At 36.4% G+C, this 16,188-nt stretch overlaps 1 protein-coding gene across 1 annotated transcript in view; it reads left to right on the top strand.

Annotated features, from left to right (window-relative positions):
• Lrrk (Leucine-rich repeat kinase) overlaps positions 1-16,188 on the top strand; it is a 280,688-nt gene that overhangs the window by 164,157 nt on the left and 100,343 nt on the right. Inside the window, exons 16-20 of the mRNA XM_083138226.1 lie at positions 1,031-1,176; positions 2,621-2,765; positions 4,130-4,239; positions 8,425-8,564; positions 10,935-11,159. Coding sequence (XP_082994352.1) covers positions 1,031-1,176; positions 2,621-2,765; positions 4,130-4,239; positions 8,425-8,564; positions 10,935-11,159 — 766 coding nt within the window. The remainder of the gene's footprint in view (positions 1-1,030; positions 1,177-2,620; positions 2,766-4,129; positions 4,240-8,424; positions 8,565-10,934; positions 11,160-16,188) is intronic.

Here is a 16,188-nt window from a genome sequence, read left to right as displayed (position 1 = left end):
TGTCCGCTAAAGGTTAAATCAAATTTAGGAGTGTATTCACCATTTTAACAGTGAATGTCATTTTATGTATGACTTTCGATCCCAAAACATTCTCAGCTTTCGTATTAAAATCTTGCTCTTTATTCACTATAAATTTTTGGCCAGTGATACCACTTATCAAAAATTGCATCCTACAAAACTTGCTTGAAATCCAATGAGATATTACTCCCTTTCGAATGTTTACCCCCTCCCCCCCAACCCTCCACACACACTCATGCACAAACACATACACACATTTGGGAACTTGCCGCATACACTTCTCGCTTGTTATAATCCTGTTGAAAATCAATGGTATTGTTACAATCCAGAAGTGTCCATGATTGTACATCATTTAGAGTGCATTTTGATATCCATTTAAACAATAGTAGCCTGTTTGGAAGCTAGAGCCCCACTTTGTATATAATCAAAAAGAAGGAAAACAAAAACTAGACTCCTGAGTGTTTCCTGTTGCATTCATCCTTAATATTTGTAAGCATTTCCAGCTCATTCGCCTTTTCATGCATATATACAGTCTATAACAAAATGACTGCACCACTTAACACAATGGAACGCAAACTGTGTTTTAGGTGATATGTAGATAATTATACCACTCATATTTTACTTTAGATTAATCTTGGACCTTGTTTTATATGTTTTATTGGTCTATATATGAAAAACCAGCTGATTTCAGGGCCATAATCTTGCCTTGTTTGCGTGGTGAAGTGTCACTTAGGATTTTCCCCATGCCTGTACACTGGTCACAGTTACTGCAGTTTAGTAATTGAGAATAGTCCAAACTACCTCTCAGACACACTTTAGTAATCTAGCGATAGAGTGAAATCCATTACACAGATTTTCCACCCACTATTCACATGATATCCACCAGTAAACACGGCTGCATGTCAGGAACAGGCAGCAGCCATTTGCACACAGATGTCAGAGACACCTGTTGGCAGAGAGTGGAATGAATGACAGCAGTGCAAAATAACAAAAGATTATTTACATTTTCTAGCACTGGGCAAAGAGGATGGGGAACAAAAATATCAATGTTAGGACATCCAAAGGCAGTAACATGTCTACAGTTGGTGTGGATATTGGAGACTGGACATATGAAAAGAAAGTACGAGGGCAGTCTTCTTATGGGCCAGTTGTTTTCAGGTAAGCCAAATTCATAGTCATTACATGTTTCATGGTAGTATAGCTTATTAACTTCACTGATTAGGTTATAATGAAGTAAATCAGATAAGGTGAATGTGTTTAGTCTGTGTCTAGTAAATGTCAACAGAGTTGTATTATGCTCTACTGTAATTCACATGATTTATAACAAGGAAATGAATATCCAAATAAGATTCATCATGAACTATTTTCAGTCCAAAAATTGGTTTATAACCTTTCATCGTAGAATCGTCACATTGGGATATCAGAACAAAACCAATGATAGTGATTAATGACAGAAGATTAATTTTTGCAAGTTCGTACTTTACAACACTATAATAAATGTTCTCAAGTGTAATATTTCGACTACAATTGGGTGTTAACTTTTTTCTTTTCAGACCGGTTAAATGTTTGCTAAACTGTCACGGAGCAATAATGTGTGTCGATTTGGGCTGTTCAATTTTACCGTGTAATCACTTTTATTCTGTGCATCCTAATCTTCCACCAAAAGCAGTTTACCTAGCAATAAATGATTTTTAAGTAATGCTAATGCGGGCACGCTTTTTTAAAAAGGTTTACATTATGGTCACACCTACTTTTTTACCAAAAAAAAGGGGGCACAAAATCTGTGATGATTGTGTAGTGAAATATGGTATAACATATTGTGTAAATATTTTTGTATGCTACAGTTGGGATGGTATAGTAACGGTGTGCAAATCTGGAAATGTCAAGGAATTTCATAATCAAAAAATCATAGCTACCCTGGCAAGGCTCTACATCGAAGAGTTTCCTCACAATTGTAATTTAAAATCAGGGACGTCTCATGTGCACACCCTATAAATTATCCAAAAAGAGGGAAAAAATCCAAAGAGTGATTCATAAAAAAAAAAAAGAATTGGTAGACAATTTTCACTAGGTTTGTATCATGAATTACAATAAAGATGTGTTTTTTTCCTTTCAAAAAATACAACAATTTAATACTGCCGGTCTCCGTGGTGGAGTGGTTAGCACATCATGCTATGACACCAGGGGTCCCGGGTTTGGGTCCTGGCCTGGCTGTGGATGATGTTCGTGAGTGTCATTTCATCATATCATCACTCATCCCCATTTTCGCAATTAGCCAAAAGTGCTAATCTGTGCTAACGTGCCATCTGTCATGATTCACACAAATTAAATGGACTAATGGCTTCGTGAATCCCTTGCATATAATAAAACATATGATCATTTCGTTTTCGACAGATATTATGCCGATCTATCATCATAGAGGGTTCCGCTGTGTCTAATCCTACCAATAAGAAGAGGAATAACAGCAGATGTATGGCAATTTAAACCTTGGTAAATGTACATGTGATTATGTTATACACTGTAAATTCCATTTCCTTGCACAAATATTATGAATGTTTACTGTATTTGCTAATTAATGTAGTATTCTATGAAAATTCCACAGAACTTGGGATTTTGGTGGTCAACGTGAATACTACGCAACTCATCAATATTTCTTATCTAAAAGAAGTCTTTACCTCGTTGTGTGGAGAATACCCGATGGAGAGAAGGGAATTAGTGAAATCCTCCAATGGCTAGTGAACATTCAGGTAAGTTTATATATCCATTGTGTTGTCATTTATATTAGTGTGATTATTATTATTTTCCATGTAAATATATAACATTCTATAATTGATTTGCATTGAACAAAGAAACTACTATTAGATATTTGTTTTGTGAAACCAGATGCTTTAACAGGTTGGCTACTCTCAGGGAATTCCTTCAATTCTGGGAATTATGCGTGAATTATTGACTCCAAGAATTATGCGTGAATTCTGCTTGAATTTTTCCCTGTAGACGTGAAAAATTGCAACTTTTATTAATCCAAAGCTCATTGAATTTATTACATATTTTTAATGCTCTGAGGCTAGTATTTCACAGTTTGGCTTTCATTTTTATCGAGGAAGGAAAAGATAAGAAAGCTGTGTGCAAAATAAAACAGAATTCTCTCAATCCGTTTGCTTTGTTAGTGTCTATCTGAAATACGGAAGATTATTGAAAGATAAGATACCTTGAAGTTGATTAGGTGAATTTAAATTGTTATACAATTAACAATTTTTCGTAGATTACTATATCCCGTAACATTTGTTACTTGTGTTTCTAGATGTATTCCTAGTATGAGTATACGAAATGAATAATGTAAACTCCGCACCTTACATTTAATATACGTATACAGTTCAATTGAATTTGGAAACATTGGAATCGCACAGACTGTATATATTGTTAATATATTTGGGGGGGGGGGGGGGTTGAAATAGAGAAAATATGTGCTTCTATCCTTGAATTTTTGGAAACTTCGCCTTGAAAACCGGGAATTATACTTGAATTTTATCATGGCCCTAGAGTAGCCACCCTGTTTAATTAAACTTTTATATTCATAAAATTTCATAACAGTATATTTAATATCAGATTAATTAAAATTAGGTCTGAAGTGATACCAATGCCATTGTATCAGTAGTGGTTCAAATGTAATCGTTGATACTGGCTGATACTTTTCCAGAGTTTAGGAATCAAACAAAGTTAGCAAAATTGCAGAATATTAATGTATTTGAAGTTATGTAAAATTCATAATTTTCATTATTTTGTCAACAGCATTGTAGGAGAAGTGGAATTTGCAATTAAATAATTATCTCATGTGAAATTATGAAATTGTGGTACATTTAAAATTTATAAATATTTCAAACTACTATGAATTGTTTCGTCAGTATCATTATTGACACAAAATTGTATCAGCTCAGCCCTACTTAAAAATTGTTGACAATTTTAGAGATAAACCATTACACTTGTGTGTCTTAATCAGCATATACTGGTACAATATCATTTCATATGTCTCCACTCTAATTTATAGTATTATTGTTAATTATATGACTATGTTGTGTAACGTAAGTGTAGAAGGAATATGTTTCTTTTTCAGGCTAGAGCTCCAAATTCTCCAGTTATAATTGTTGGCACTCATTATGACATGATGAGGGAACATTATCCATCATCCATGTCTGAGGATCTTCAACAGCTAATTAGAGATAAGTATGTATGTTTTAATTTTGTATAGATTAAGTAAAAGTCTTCTTCAGTAAAGAAATCTAAATTAAGCCCATTGTTCAATGGTGCTGGATAGTAGTGGCAACACTGCTATACTTCATACCAGGCTTTATTGGCAGAAGAAAAACCAGTTACATTGCTTCAACGTAATTGCCCTCCATTTCAACCATCTTCTGCCACACTTGTTGAAGTCGTCCTACACCTCCAGCACATCCATGTCTGTTGATATCTCACATTGACCACCCTGTGGCATGGGTGATTGCTTCTCTTGTGTTGTAATGCTTCCCGCGAAGTGTTTTTTTCATTTTCAAAGAGATGATAATCGCAACTCATATGGGGTGAATACAGCCGATGTTCCATTACCTCTCATCGTCAGTTACACAGGAGATCCGTCACAGCGTTTGCAGTGTGACATCTTGCATTGTCATGCAGGATGATGGGAGTCCTTGGCAGCAAGTACCATCTATTTCTCCTGAGTGTGGGATGAACGTGGTCCCTGAAAACAGTCTTGTGCACACTCACCATGTGCCTCTTCAATTTTGATCCACACACATTGTTCCAGTTTCACAAACATATTGTTATATTGTTAGGGCACTTGCATTCTCCTCCTCTACTCCATGGCACTGCAGTAGTTGACTGAATAACACACAGCCATCCCCACTTACCACACTTGCTCATCTACTCATCTAGCCTTCCGTTATCAGCTACGGCAACCCCGTGGCTCACAACTCACATGTTATAGCAGTATTGCCACAACTTTTTATCTGGCCCTTGTATATTAATTTTTAACAACACTCTTTGCAAAAAGTAGTAGTCTGTTTGTTCAGTATATCAGCTTCTTTCACCTCATTATTATTCCGTGAAACAATTGTTAGCCACATCCTCATTCTACAGATATTTATTATCATGAGTTTGACATGCATCAGCATAACAATGATATTACCAAAATCATTTGTTGAAATGTGCTATTGTCCCAGTGCTCAGAGTAACTGCACTATGGACCAATATGTGGGATAAAGCTAGTAGGAGTTTCGAAAGGTGTTCCAAAGTATAGAATGTTTAATTCTGAAGACTCTTAATTTAGTCATGCCATGGCAGCCAATATGTATTACAAACAGAGAGGGTAAATCAGGTGATCAGAGCTAACAGAATAATTAAGTTAAATGAAGCCTCAACACACTGAATTCATTGGTTAGTTCAGTAACTATCATGTACATGCAAGACCACTGCATTGGGACAAATAACTCACATGCAGCGACCACTTCAAAACAGGTGAATTAGGAAATATTTCAGTTTTCAAGAAAAATACAGGTTCCCTCTGGGATTTCAGAAGTCACTCACCCATGGGTATGAAAGCATGTCAGTGAAAAGACATGGCGACTCAACAGTCATCAATCCTGTAATCTGTATCTTGCTCTGCACATTCCAACATACAAACGTCGATGGTAGCGACTGCATTTATGATTCTTTTATGGAGGTCTGGTAAATCTATGTGTAAAGGATGCGTATAAACACAATCTTTAACATAACCCCACAGAAAAATGTCACATGGAGTGAGGTGGTTGTTTTTTTTCTGGAATGACAGGGTTTGTAGCAGAGGTGAATTTTACACATTGTACCTCCCAAAAATGAAAGTTCAAGAAAGGAGAAGAAAAATCGATGGCCACCACAATAGACCAAAGTGAATGAAAAAAATATGTAGTATGTACATCCCTACAACCATGAAAGTTGGGTTGAAAATATGCTGAAATTTCTTGGAGAAGAAAACAATAACAATGTATAAGACCGGCATCATTGCCAGCTTACAGAAAGAATTTGCGGAATTTTGCTTCTAGCATCAGCCTTATGGATGCTGGATGGTCAAAATTTGTAGGGAAGCATGACAAAAGACGTCTCTTTGAGGATATGTAATGCCCGTCCCACAATTTGGAGAAAAATGGAAATTACACATCATTTTTTAAAGTCTTAATTTTCGTGAAATTTGTTAAACTGGACATTTCACCATGGGCCCCTAATTATTGCATGTTGTTAAAGTGTTCGTTTGTTCTCATCATTACATGTAAGCAAGAAATATATCAGCTAAAAGTGGTGTTGAGGAGTTATAGCCCATTTTAAATATTTATCCCATAATAGTCAGAGGGAAACAAAGGATTTTCATACTCCACCTGTTAATAATAGTAACAATCAGTGCTTGTCTCACTGCTCTGATTGGATGTCATTTGATGTTCACCTTTTTTTGATCCCTGACATGTCCTGATTGCCACTTCTTACAATGACTTTAGGCCTATCAGTCTTTTGCCTGTGCTATCTAAAGTACTAGAGAAAATAGTGTATTCGCAGACGTTAAACTACGTTAACATGAATAATTTACTGCCCCCGCTGCAATCCAATCCGGATTTCGTGAGAAACACAGCACAGCCACTGCTCTTGCTAAAGTTGTGGATGATATTCTCTATGCCATTGATAAACAGCAAGTCACTATTTTAGTACTTCTGGATCTCAGTAAGGCTTTTGACACGGTGCAGCATGATTTATTATTAGCCAAACTTAAATATTACAAGTTTTCTCCTTCAACAATAAACTGGTTTCCAACATATCCATTTAACAGACGTCAAAGGGTCGAATTACATAATTCACCATCTCACGTGTCTCAACCTGTAACGCTAATAGCAGGCGTGCCGCAAGGATCGATATTAGGCCCCCTCCTCTTCACCCTTTACACTGCAGATTTGCAGCAAGTCATAAAATTCTTCACTCTACATTTTTACGCAGACGATACCCAGTTATATTTCTCAGGTCATTACGCTTCGTTGGAACATAAGCTTCATTCACTAAATTCTGACTTGAACATCGTTAGTAACTGGTGTGTATCTAACGGTCTTAAAATAAATCCAGAAAAATCCACTTTCATAATCATCGGTTCTAATTATTCAAGGTCGTTAATTAAAAATATTAAGATCGAGCTCAAAATAAACAATTTGCCCATTGTCAGGAATAGCACTGCTAAAAATCTTGGTCTGATTTTTGACGAAATTTTTGATTGGACAGAACATGTAAAGACACAATGTCGGAAAGCTTATGGAACACTTAGGAATTTGAATCGTTTCCGTGACTTCCTCCCTGCGGAATGCAAGCTAAGACTCATCCAAGCATTAATCTACCCATTGTTCGACTATTGTGATAATGTTTACGGCCCTCAACTCTCACAAAAGCTCAGTAAAAAAATACAAATGGTGCAAAATGCATGTTTCCGATACATTTTTCAAGCAAAAAAATCCGATCATATTCTTCCATTCTTAAATAATAATCAGGTTCTTACCATGGCAGACAGAAGGAAGTTGCACTATCTCTGTTTTATACGCCGCATACTGACAGAAGGTAAACCGCAGTACCTGTTTGAGAAGATGCATTCCCGTAGGGAAATCCATCAGTATGTTACCCGTCAGCGGAACAACTTCGATTTACCCCATCACTCTACCATGGCCTACAAATCATCTTTCTCCTTTCTGGCTCCCAAAGCATGGAATGCATTGCCTGCAAATATCGCTATTGTAAACAACCCATTAAATTTCAAAGGTCAAATAAAAGATCTGCTGTTAATGGAACAATGGCAGAGTCAGGGCACATACTGAAGGTATCAAGTCACTCACTATATGGAATTGTATTATTGTATTATTATTACTATTGTCTTTTGTATTTCTAGTTACACTTTTTTTTTTGTTACCTTTAGCTTACTGCTCTATAAGTTTATATCATCTCATATGTATTATCATATTGACAAGGGTTAGGTGGCAGAGCAGCCTTGGCTGAACCTCGCTCGCTGAATAAAGAAAATTTATTATTATTATTATTTATTATTATTTGGTCTTCTCAATTTTTGTTATTGCCAGCATCTGTGTATATGATTTCTTCCCTTGAAATTGGCATGTGCTATATTTACCTATTTACGAAACTAAATTAGGGCAAACATTAAATTTGTTTAGAAATGCCTTTGTAATACAGTTTTTGAAATACAGAAATTACAACTTTCTTTCCATTAACACTCCTTTAATCCCGTTTCCTCAAATTTTGTAGAAAACTTAAATTTCCTGCCATTATTTTATGTTACAAGCATGGTAACATTCTTTGTTTTTCCCTGTTCTTGACCAGTGCTGTCTCATCTGGTTACAGGTTCATTAACATTGTGGATGCAGAGAAATGTGGTCTTCCCAGAGTCTTAGACACAATTGAAGTGAGCTGCAAGACAAGACATAATATCAAGTTGCTGTGCAATTTGATATATGATACAGTGTTCAGTCTTAGACCACCAGGTATGTGTTAGTGCATGTGTCTTGGGTGCAAATTATGTAAGGAAAGAAAGGGATGAAACTCAAGAAGGGGAAAACTCAGGTTTTGCTGCACATATAATAGAAACACAACATGTACCTTCACCATGCACAGCTAAATTGATCGCTATAGAAGAAATGTACAAATGGAATTAAGATTATACACACAAAAAAGCTTAAATCATAACGACCTTGAAATCTTTATCATACAACACCATCAATCAAAAAAAAAATGTATATTAATGGCAGTAGCATCCAATGGAAAGGATTGAAATATGGTTGTTATGTGTGTTTTTGTCTTCTGTCAACAGTCAACAATGGATGATATTCAATGTGATGTCAGCGGTGCAGAGCATGATGGGAAATCTGGCCCAAACACACGAGGTCCGGCACTCAGTCCAGCAAACGACAGCGAGCGTGAATGCAAAGCAAATGCTGCATGCATGAAAATGATCCGATGTTTACCACTTTTAATCCTATAATTGGAGATTTTCAAATGAAGTTTCCATTTGGTGAATTAATGTGTTGTGTATGCCATTGTTTATGTATTAATTGCGAGAGAATGCCATACCTGCATACAGTTTCATCGGTGGCTAAGATAGCGTGATTTTTCCAATCCAGGGTGAAATATAAATCGTATTTGAAAGGCAAGTACTGTGTTTATGGCTAACGTTATTTGAATTTTATGCTACTCTTGACATCCTGGTGCTTTGCAATGCATGTGGTTGCTGTACGATCTCTAATAATGTTCACAAAAAAATAAATTTGAAATGTTGTTTATCAATCAGCAGATGCATTTTCAGGTGCATATATTTGTATACACTTTTCAGCATATATGTCTCAATACACAAACAAAAAGTGACAATGATATGCCTTCAAAACAATAGTACACAATTTTACACTTCAAAACATATCTATAAATTTTCATGACACAGTTTGTTTTTAATTTAATTTATACTCAGATGGACAAGTATCGTTAAAAATGTGCCTGCACCAGGAATCAAATTTTGGATCCTTCGATTATAAGGGGACAGCATTAGCCACGTTATGTTATGCGATAACCCGATTACTTCCATGAGAAACAGGCTCCCTAGTCCTGCATGTCTTTCGGTTGTTACATACCTTTATACAACGTTGTTTTGTGTCAAATAATATTTTTTAAGTACTTTGGTCATTGTTACGAGACTAAGCAAAATGTGAAGGACTACATTTAGCATATAATCGTTATATTTGTAGCCTGAATCACTGCCACAAACACTGTAAGAGCAATGCTTATCAACTGTGTTTACAACATGCTCTGAAAAGCTTGCTGGAATCATGGCAGCAAGCGTGATTTTGTGCAATGAATTGTGGGGGTAGTTGTTTGCTGAATATCATCCATTGTGAATGTCATTCATTGCAAAATGTAGTTTAATTTACAGAATTTGTCTCTTATGACTCCATTGGATCTGTAGATATGAACAAGGAGTTTGTGAAATGTCATGATTTGTTGTTTGTTGTAGATTGTGCTGTTTTTGCACATAACAAGAAGAGAGTAAGTAGTTCATATATGTTGTGGATGGGATATGATAATCAGTACTTGCTTGCTTGCTTGAGTTTGTTTTTAAGTCCACTTTATGCACAGAAAGGCTAATTGCAACTGGACCTACAGTTTAAAGTGGAATCCGAACCACTATGTGCCTCCACTGGGTATCGAACCTGGAGATAATCAGTACTGTATCACTATCAGCCAATATGAGCACATCAATATATCAGTAGAATCGCACATAAGAAAAAAAGATTTTAACATAGTGCATAATTCTTCTATTTAGTTATTATTTTTATGAAGATAAAGGTATAACTTGTATACTGTTTTCAAGGTAAATTTCTATATACAGAATATTTTTCCAAAGCCAAACCCATTAACAACACTTGGTTACATACATGAATTAGAGAGGAATATTTATAATTGTATGTAACATCAATGTTTGTAAAATGCCATCATTTGTTGTTTGTTGTAGATTGTGCTGTTTTTGCACATAACAAGAAGAGTGTAGTTCAATGGATCTCAAGGAAATTGGTAGGGATGGAAAAGAGTATATAGATCTTGCTCAGGATAGGGACAGATGGAAGGCCTGTTGTGTTGCTGCAGCCATGAACCTTCGGGTTCCAGAAGGCTAGAGAGTTAGTTAGTTTATGTAACATCAGTAAAATATTGGTGATTGTTACTTGTTTGATATCAGCAAAATTTTCATATCAATCTAACCTAATATATATATAAACTGTGTATTAAAATGCAAGTAGTGCATTTTAATATTTCTTACTAAAGATATATTGAAAAAGTGTTTTCACTGTTCTCTTTTTCCTTTGGAACAGGCAGCAAGGAGTTACTCCTGGAGCAAAGGGTACCTGCCAGCTATCTTGCCCTGGAAGATGTTGTCGGCTACCTATCTTTAGAGAGACGTACGTGTGGAGCAGATCCTGTTCTTAACGCTGACCAGTATCGTACCATGGTTGCACATGTGATGCAGCTGAGATATCATAGAACTTTCAGAGATACAGCAGAATTGAACCAGGCAACAGTTTTCCTACATGAAAATGGTAAACGAGCTACTAAGACTTATTTAAATCTGACTAATTATTTTTTTTTAACAAAGCCTAACCTAACTCAGAGTACCTTGCAGAAGTTTCTAAAGATCAGTTTTTGCATCGGCATGTAGTATTGAAACATTGAGCAACTATTCACTTACTGTAAACACATTAAAGAGATAAGGTGATGCAAGAGATAAATTACCCACTGGTAGCAATTAGTAGCTTGCAAGTGTTCATTGCGTACACACAATCAGACTGCATACAACTGCATAAAAATTTCAGAACATAATCTGCCTTGCAGTTTGCCTATTTGCCCCTGAAAATTCCCAACTGAAAGTGAAACCTGGAAGAGAAGTAATTCAGCTATGATCTTTTGTGTGTTGTAAGGAAGTGACAAGACATATGAGAACTGTCCATTACCAAATTTGACAAAATTGTTGTTTCTTTTTTTCTGTACTCTACTACACAGTCTTCCTAAAATGATGGAAAGCACTGTGCCAATCATCAGGTATTACAACTCACTTGTAATGCTAATACGTACAGGAAAACCTTGTTAATACCATATTGGTTAATATGAAGTACCCTTTAATCCGAAGTTCTTCCCATTCCCCAGCCGATTAGATAGGATTTTTAATGTATTTCGGTACAGTTAACTCGAAATACTTTATTTTTAATATGAAGTTGTTTACAAGACTCATCAGGAAAACTGGTGTCGCTTAATTCGAAGTAGACACCTGCATAAGTTGACAAGAGCAGATCGAATGTGGAGAGAGCTTTTAACTTCTTGGGATGTTTCCTTGTCCAGCTGCTGACAACTCGGAGGAAGCAGCCTGAAATGCTGGCTGGCACCTATCAATGTGCATGGCAAGTCAAGCTCTTTCATCGCTGAATGTGCCATCTTGGAAATATTTACCAGTGCCAGATGAGAAATGTGAGATATGATCGCAGGAATGTTCCAAAATAAAGATGCCTGGTGCCTGGAAGTCTTGCCCATCTATCTAGCTCTGAATTTGAGATTCAGCAGTTTCCCGTAAGCGAGCAACTCTTGGCCTGGTAGCCGACAACTTCCGGTGACCACTTTCATTAAAAACGTGTTATTTGTGCCCTGTACCACTTCATAAAAAAGGGAGACTGTTACAGATAATTAAAGTCACATAGCCCAACCAAAGATTGTCAACCTGCTTTACGTGTTGTCATCTAGGTTTATGCAAAATTTTATCTCGATCTTAAGTATGTCATAACTCCCGTTTCCCCGCTTCCTATACGATTTCTGTTTCTTGCTTGCACACGGTTAGATCCTGGGTGAGGGCGGAAGTGGATCCCTCCTCCTTGTGTTTAGCGTCTAAAGTGAAGCAACTAGGTCTAAATATGTTCTTCAAAACGAACAAAAACCGTAAGAAAATGGGTAAAAAAGTGACCCCTCCCTTTCCCTATAACAGGTCATTCTCCGCCACTGGTGTGCATGGCAATGTGATAATTGCAGAATTCTGGTCCCTCTTTCTTGATTGAATGCAGCTGTCTGCAAAGGAAATATTGCCCATATTATTGTCCGTTGCATGGTAAAATGTAAAGCAAGGATCATTTCTTTCTTCTTCACACTGCTGATAAAATTTTGGTCTTCGACAATTGCATTATCTTTAAAATGTGGAGGATTTTCTCTTCGGTCACCTGTTGCTCGAACTTCAAGCCAGTCTTATTGTGGTTACGCTGCAGCTGGTGCCAGTGTTTCGTCTAACGTGTGCAAAGCTGTCACTTGCTGATAAGAGCAATGACTCATCCAGCATGAAGGAAAAAGCGTTATTATTTAGAATCTCGCAAAGCTGTAGGAAAATGTGATTCTTTAGAATCTCACAAAGCTGTAGGAAAATGCATGATTCTTTAGAATCTCGCAAAGCTGTAGGAAAAAGCGTGATTGTTTAGAATCTCTCAAAGCTGTTTTGATTTGACAATAATGAAATTAGATCTCCAAAAAGAAAAACAAGGGTTAAAACAATTACGATGCACACAAAGTTCGATATAATCACCGCTTTTCTTTGGAACTATTTGCATGCTATAAAAAAATAAATGCCACAATACGCAATGTAGGAATGGGTGCTGAGACTGATAAAAAAAAAAGAAGTTATTCAAGAGATAAAGTTTTGGTAAATACTCCTAAATCCAACAGTAAGTCATCAATTAACGTGAGAGTAAATAACAATTCCCCATTTTGATATCTGAATATGCGCAAGTTTCATAATGCTTGTCTTGAGTTCATTTTATGCTGATGGACTAATCGGGACTAAATATACAATTTAAAGTGCAATCCAAACCAGAGTGATTATCAAGTGTGGTGCTGTTTAATGTGTTCTCGGCTCCACATTCAGATCGCGAGTTTCATGTTTCCTTTTTCAGGGTGGATTACAATGCAAGTCAAGGAAGAGTTTGGACTGTGCCCTGGGAAGGGGATGAATATGAAGTTGGCTGAAGCAAAGAGAAAATTACTTTTTTACGATGTATTTTAGAGAGCCGAACCAGAATGAAATTTACAGGCTCTCTTTTTTTCCTCCCATTTGGTGCCGAGAAAGGTTGTGTTGTGTCTCTCAAGAGATCTTATCTTACCAGTTAATCTTGTAATGGGCAATGCTCTAGTAAACCCACATAAAATCCAATTCATTCTCTCCGATTATCTCCCGACTTTTGCTGGCACCAGTGTGACTGCTGACAAGATTCCTTGAGTTTTGCTTGCAGTACACAAGAGATCGTTTTCCTTTCCATAGGTCTCAGTGTAAACGGGTTTCTCATGAACTAGAATTGTAAGAATTTCATAGAAGAGCAATGACTGCACAATTGAAAGAAAATACCTTTTTTTAAAATACTTTTTTGGTGAAAAGGTTTCCATGCTCCTTTTTCCTTCCTGCATCCTGTGCATAACAGGTTGTGTAACTATGCAGGATAAATGGTGTTACCATCTCCTACGAATCTCTGTGTGTGTAAGCTTCGTGCCCTCATTTTGTGCAACATTTTTTATAGTTTCTTTAAAACTTATTATGTAGTACATATAAAGCTTATTTTGTGAGCTATTACCAAGTATAAAACATCCATTGTGGGGGTAATTTATACTGTAATTTATTTACACCTGAGAAACAGGCGTCATCTTGAAAAGTTTGGATAACTGAAAGTCGTTTGATTCGAAGTTGACATTTTTTGGTCCCTTGAACTTTGTATTAACGAGGTTTTCCTGTAAATAGATAATTAGTAGAGCCACATATTTATGGTGAATAAAAGATCAAGATTCTGATACAAAAACTGGGCACATTTCAGGATCAAAAGTGGTGTATGCAGTGGCATTTCGGTGTTAGAAAGGTGAATAAAAGCCTAAAATTTATTTAAAAACTATTCTTATTTTACAAAATTAACATTTCACTTCTAATAACACATTTATATAGTTATCAGAGTATTAAGTTCATTCCTGTGTAAATGAGTCCATTTTTGCTTCTCAAATGCTTACAGATTAATCAATTTTCCATGATTTGCATAACTCACAAAATAATTCAGACTTCAGAAAGTGTTGCATCATTAAATAAACCCTAAATTTCATGGTTAAGATTTTATTTCACATCTTGCAGTTCATTTCGCATCATTTTGGAATAAAACATGGTAGCGAAATGCACATCACCTTTCAAAAACATGAAAAAGTTGACATTACAGTATGTTATTTCACATTTTTTGTTTTCGTCAAAAACGAAATATGCATGCCCCTAATAATTAGTTGTGTACATATAATGATGTATGTACATAAACTAATTATTTATTTATTAGTATTACCATGCCAGGGGCCCCGGGTTCAAATCACAGCCTGGGCATGAGTGTTTTCTTTGTGAATGTCCCTTTATCAATGTAATCCTATCATCATTCATCCTCATCGTCACAATTAGTCAAAAGTGTCAGAAATGTAACACTAAAAGTCAACTCAAATCAAATCAATTAATATGAGGGTCACTATTTATATTTTGAGCCTTGGCAACACTGATTGAAGTTGGGTGCGATTTGACGTTTGCACAGAATTGTATGGCATTATTGACCATAACGTACTTCAAATGTTTTGTCAATAGCTTCATTTGTGTTGTTTATGTTGCCTTGGAGATTGCGCGACAACAATAAAATGAAATTAACTCGTGAACATTTTCGTGCGATGATCTTTTACGATTTTCGACGTGGATTATCAAGACAAGAGTGCATCGATCAACTTACTTCCACATTTGGCGATGAAGCCCCATCCTTTGCCACTGTGAAACGCTGGTATAACAAATTTAATCTTGGCCGCCATTCGCTCACCGACGAGATTCACGAAGGTCGTCCAAAATCAGTTGTTGTTCAAGAAAACATTGATGCTGTGCAAAACCTAATACTGCAAGATCGTCTTGTGACATACTGTGAGATTGAGGCAACCATAGGCATTAGTTCCACCAGCCTATATAAAATATTATATGATCATTTAGCTGTGAGAAAGGTATGTTCTCGTTGGATCCCACACAATTTGACAAAAACTCAAAAAGACGCTCGCGTCAATTGGTGCAAACAAATGCTCAATAAATACAATCGTGGTGCTTCAAAAGACGTATATAAGATTGTAACAGGTGACGAATCATGGATATATGCATATGAGCAGGAACGTAAACAGCAGTCGACTGTGTGGGTGTTTCAAGATGAACCCAATCCAACAAAAGTTATTTGCGCTCGAAGCACATCGAAACAAATGGTTGCCTGTTTTTTCGGGAAAACTGGTCATGTGGCAACTGTGCCTTTAGAGGAACGTAGAATGTTAAACTCTGAATGGTACACAACAATTTGTTTGCCAGAGGTTTTCGGTCAAATACGGAAAACAAACAAACGCCGTCGGATCATTCTTCATCAAGACAATGCCAGCTGTCACACATCTTGTCTAACAACCGACTTTATGAACAGTCAAAAAATCGAATTGATGGGTCATCTGCCGTACAGTCCTGATTTGGCACCCAATGACTTCTTCTTGTTCCCGAATGTCAAGAATAAATTGCGT

Source organism: Lepisma saccharinum, chromosome 16, assembly GCF_977018435.1.
Source record: "Lepisma saccharinum chromosome 16, izLepSacc3.1, whole genome shotgun sequence".
NCBI lineage: Eukaryota > Metazoa > Arthropoda > Insecta > Zygentoma > Lepismatidae > Lepisma > Lepisma saccharinum.
Note: the sequence above shows the minus strand (reverse complement) of the source record. Positions and strands in the feature narration are given on the sequence as shown.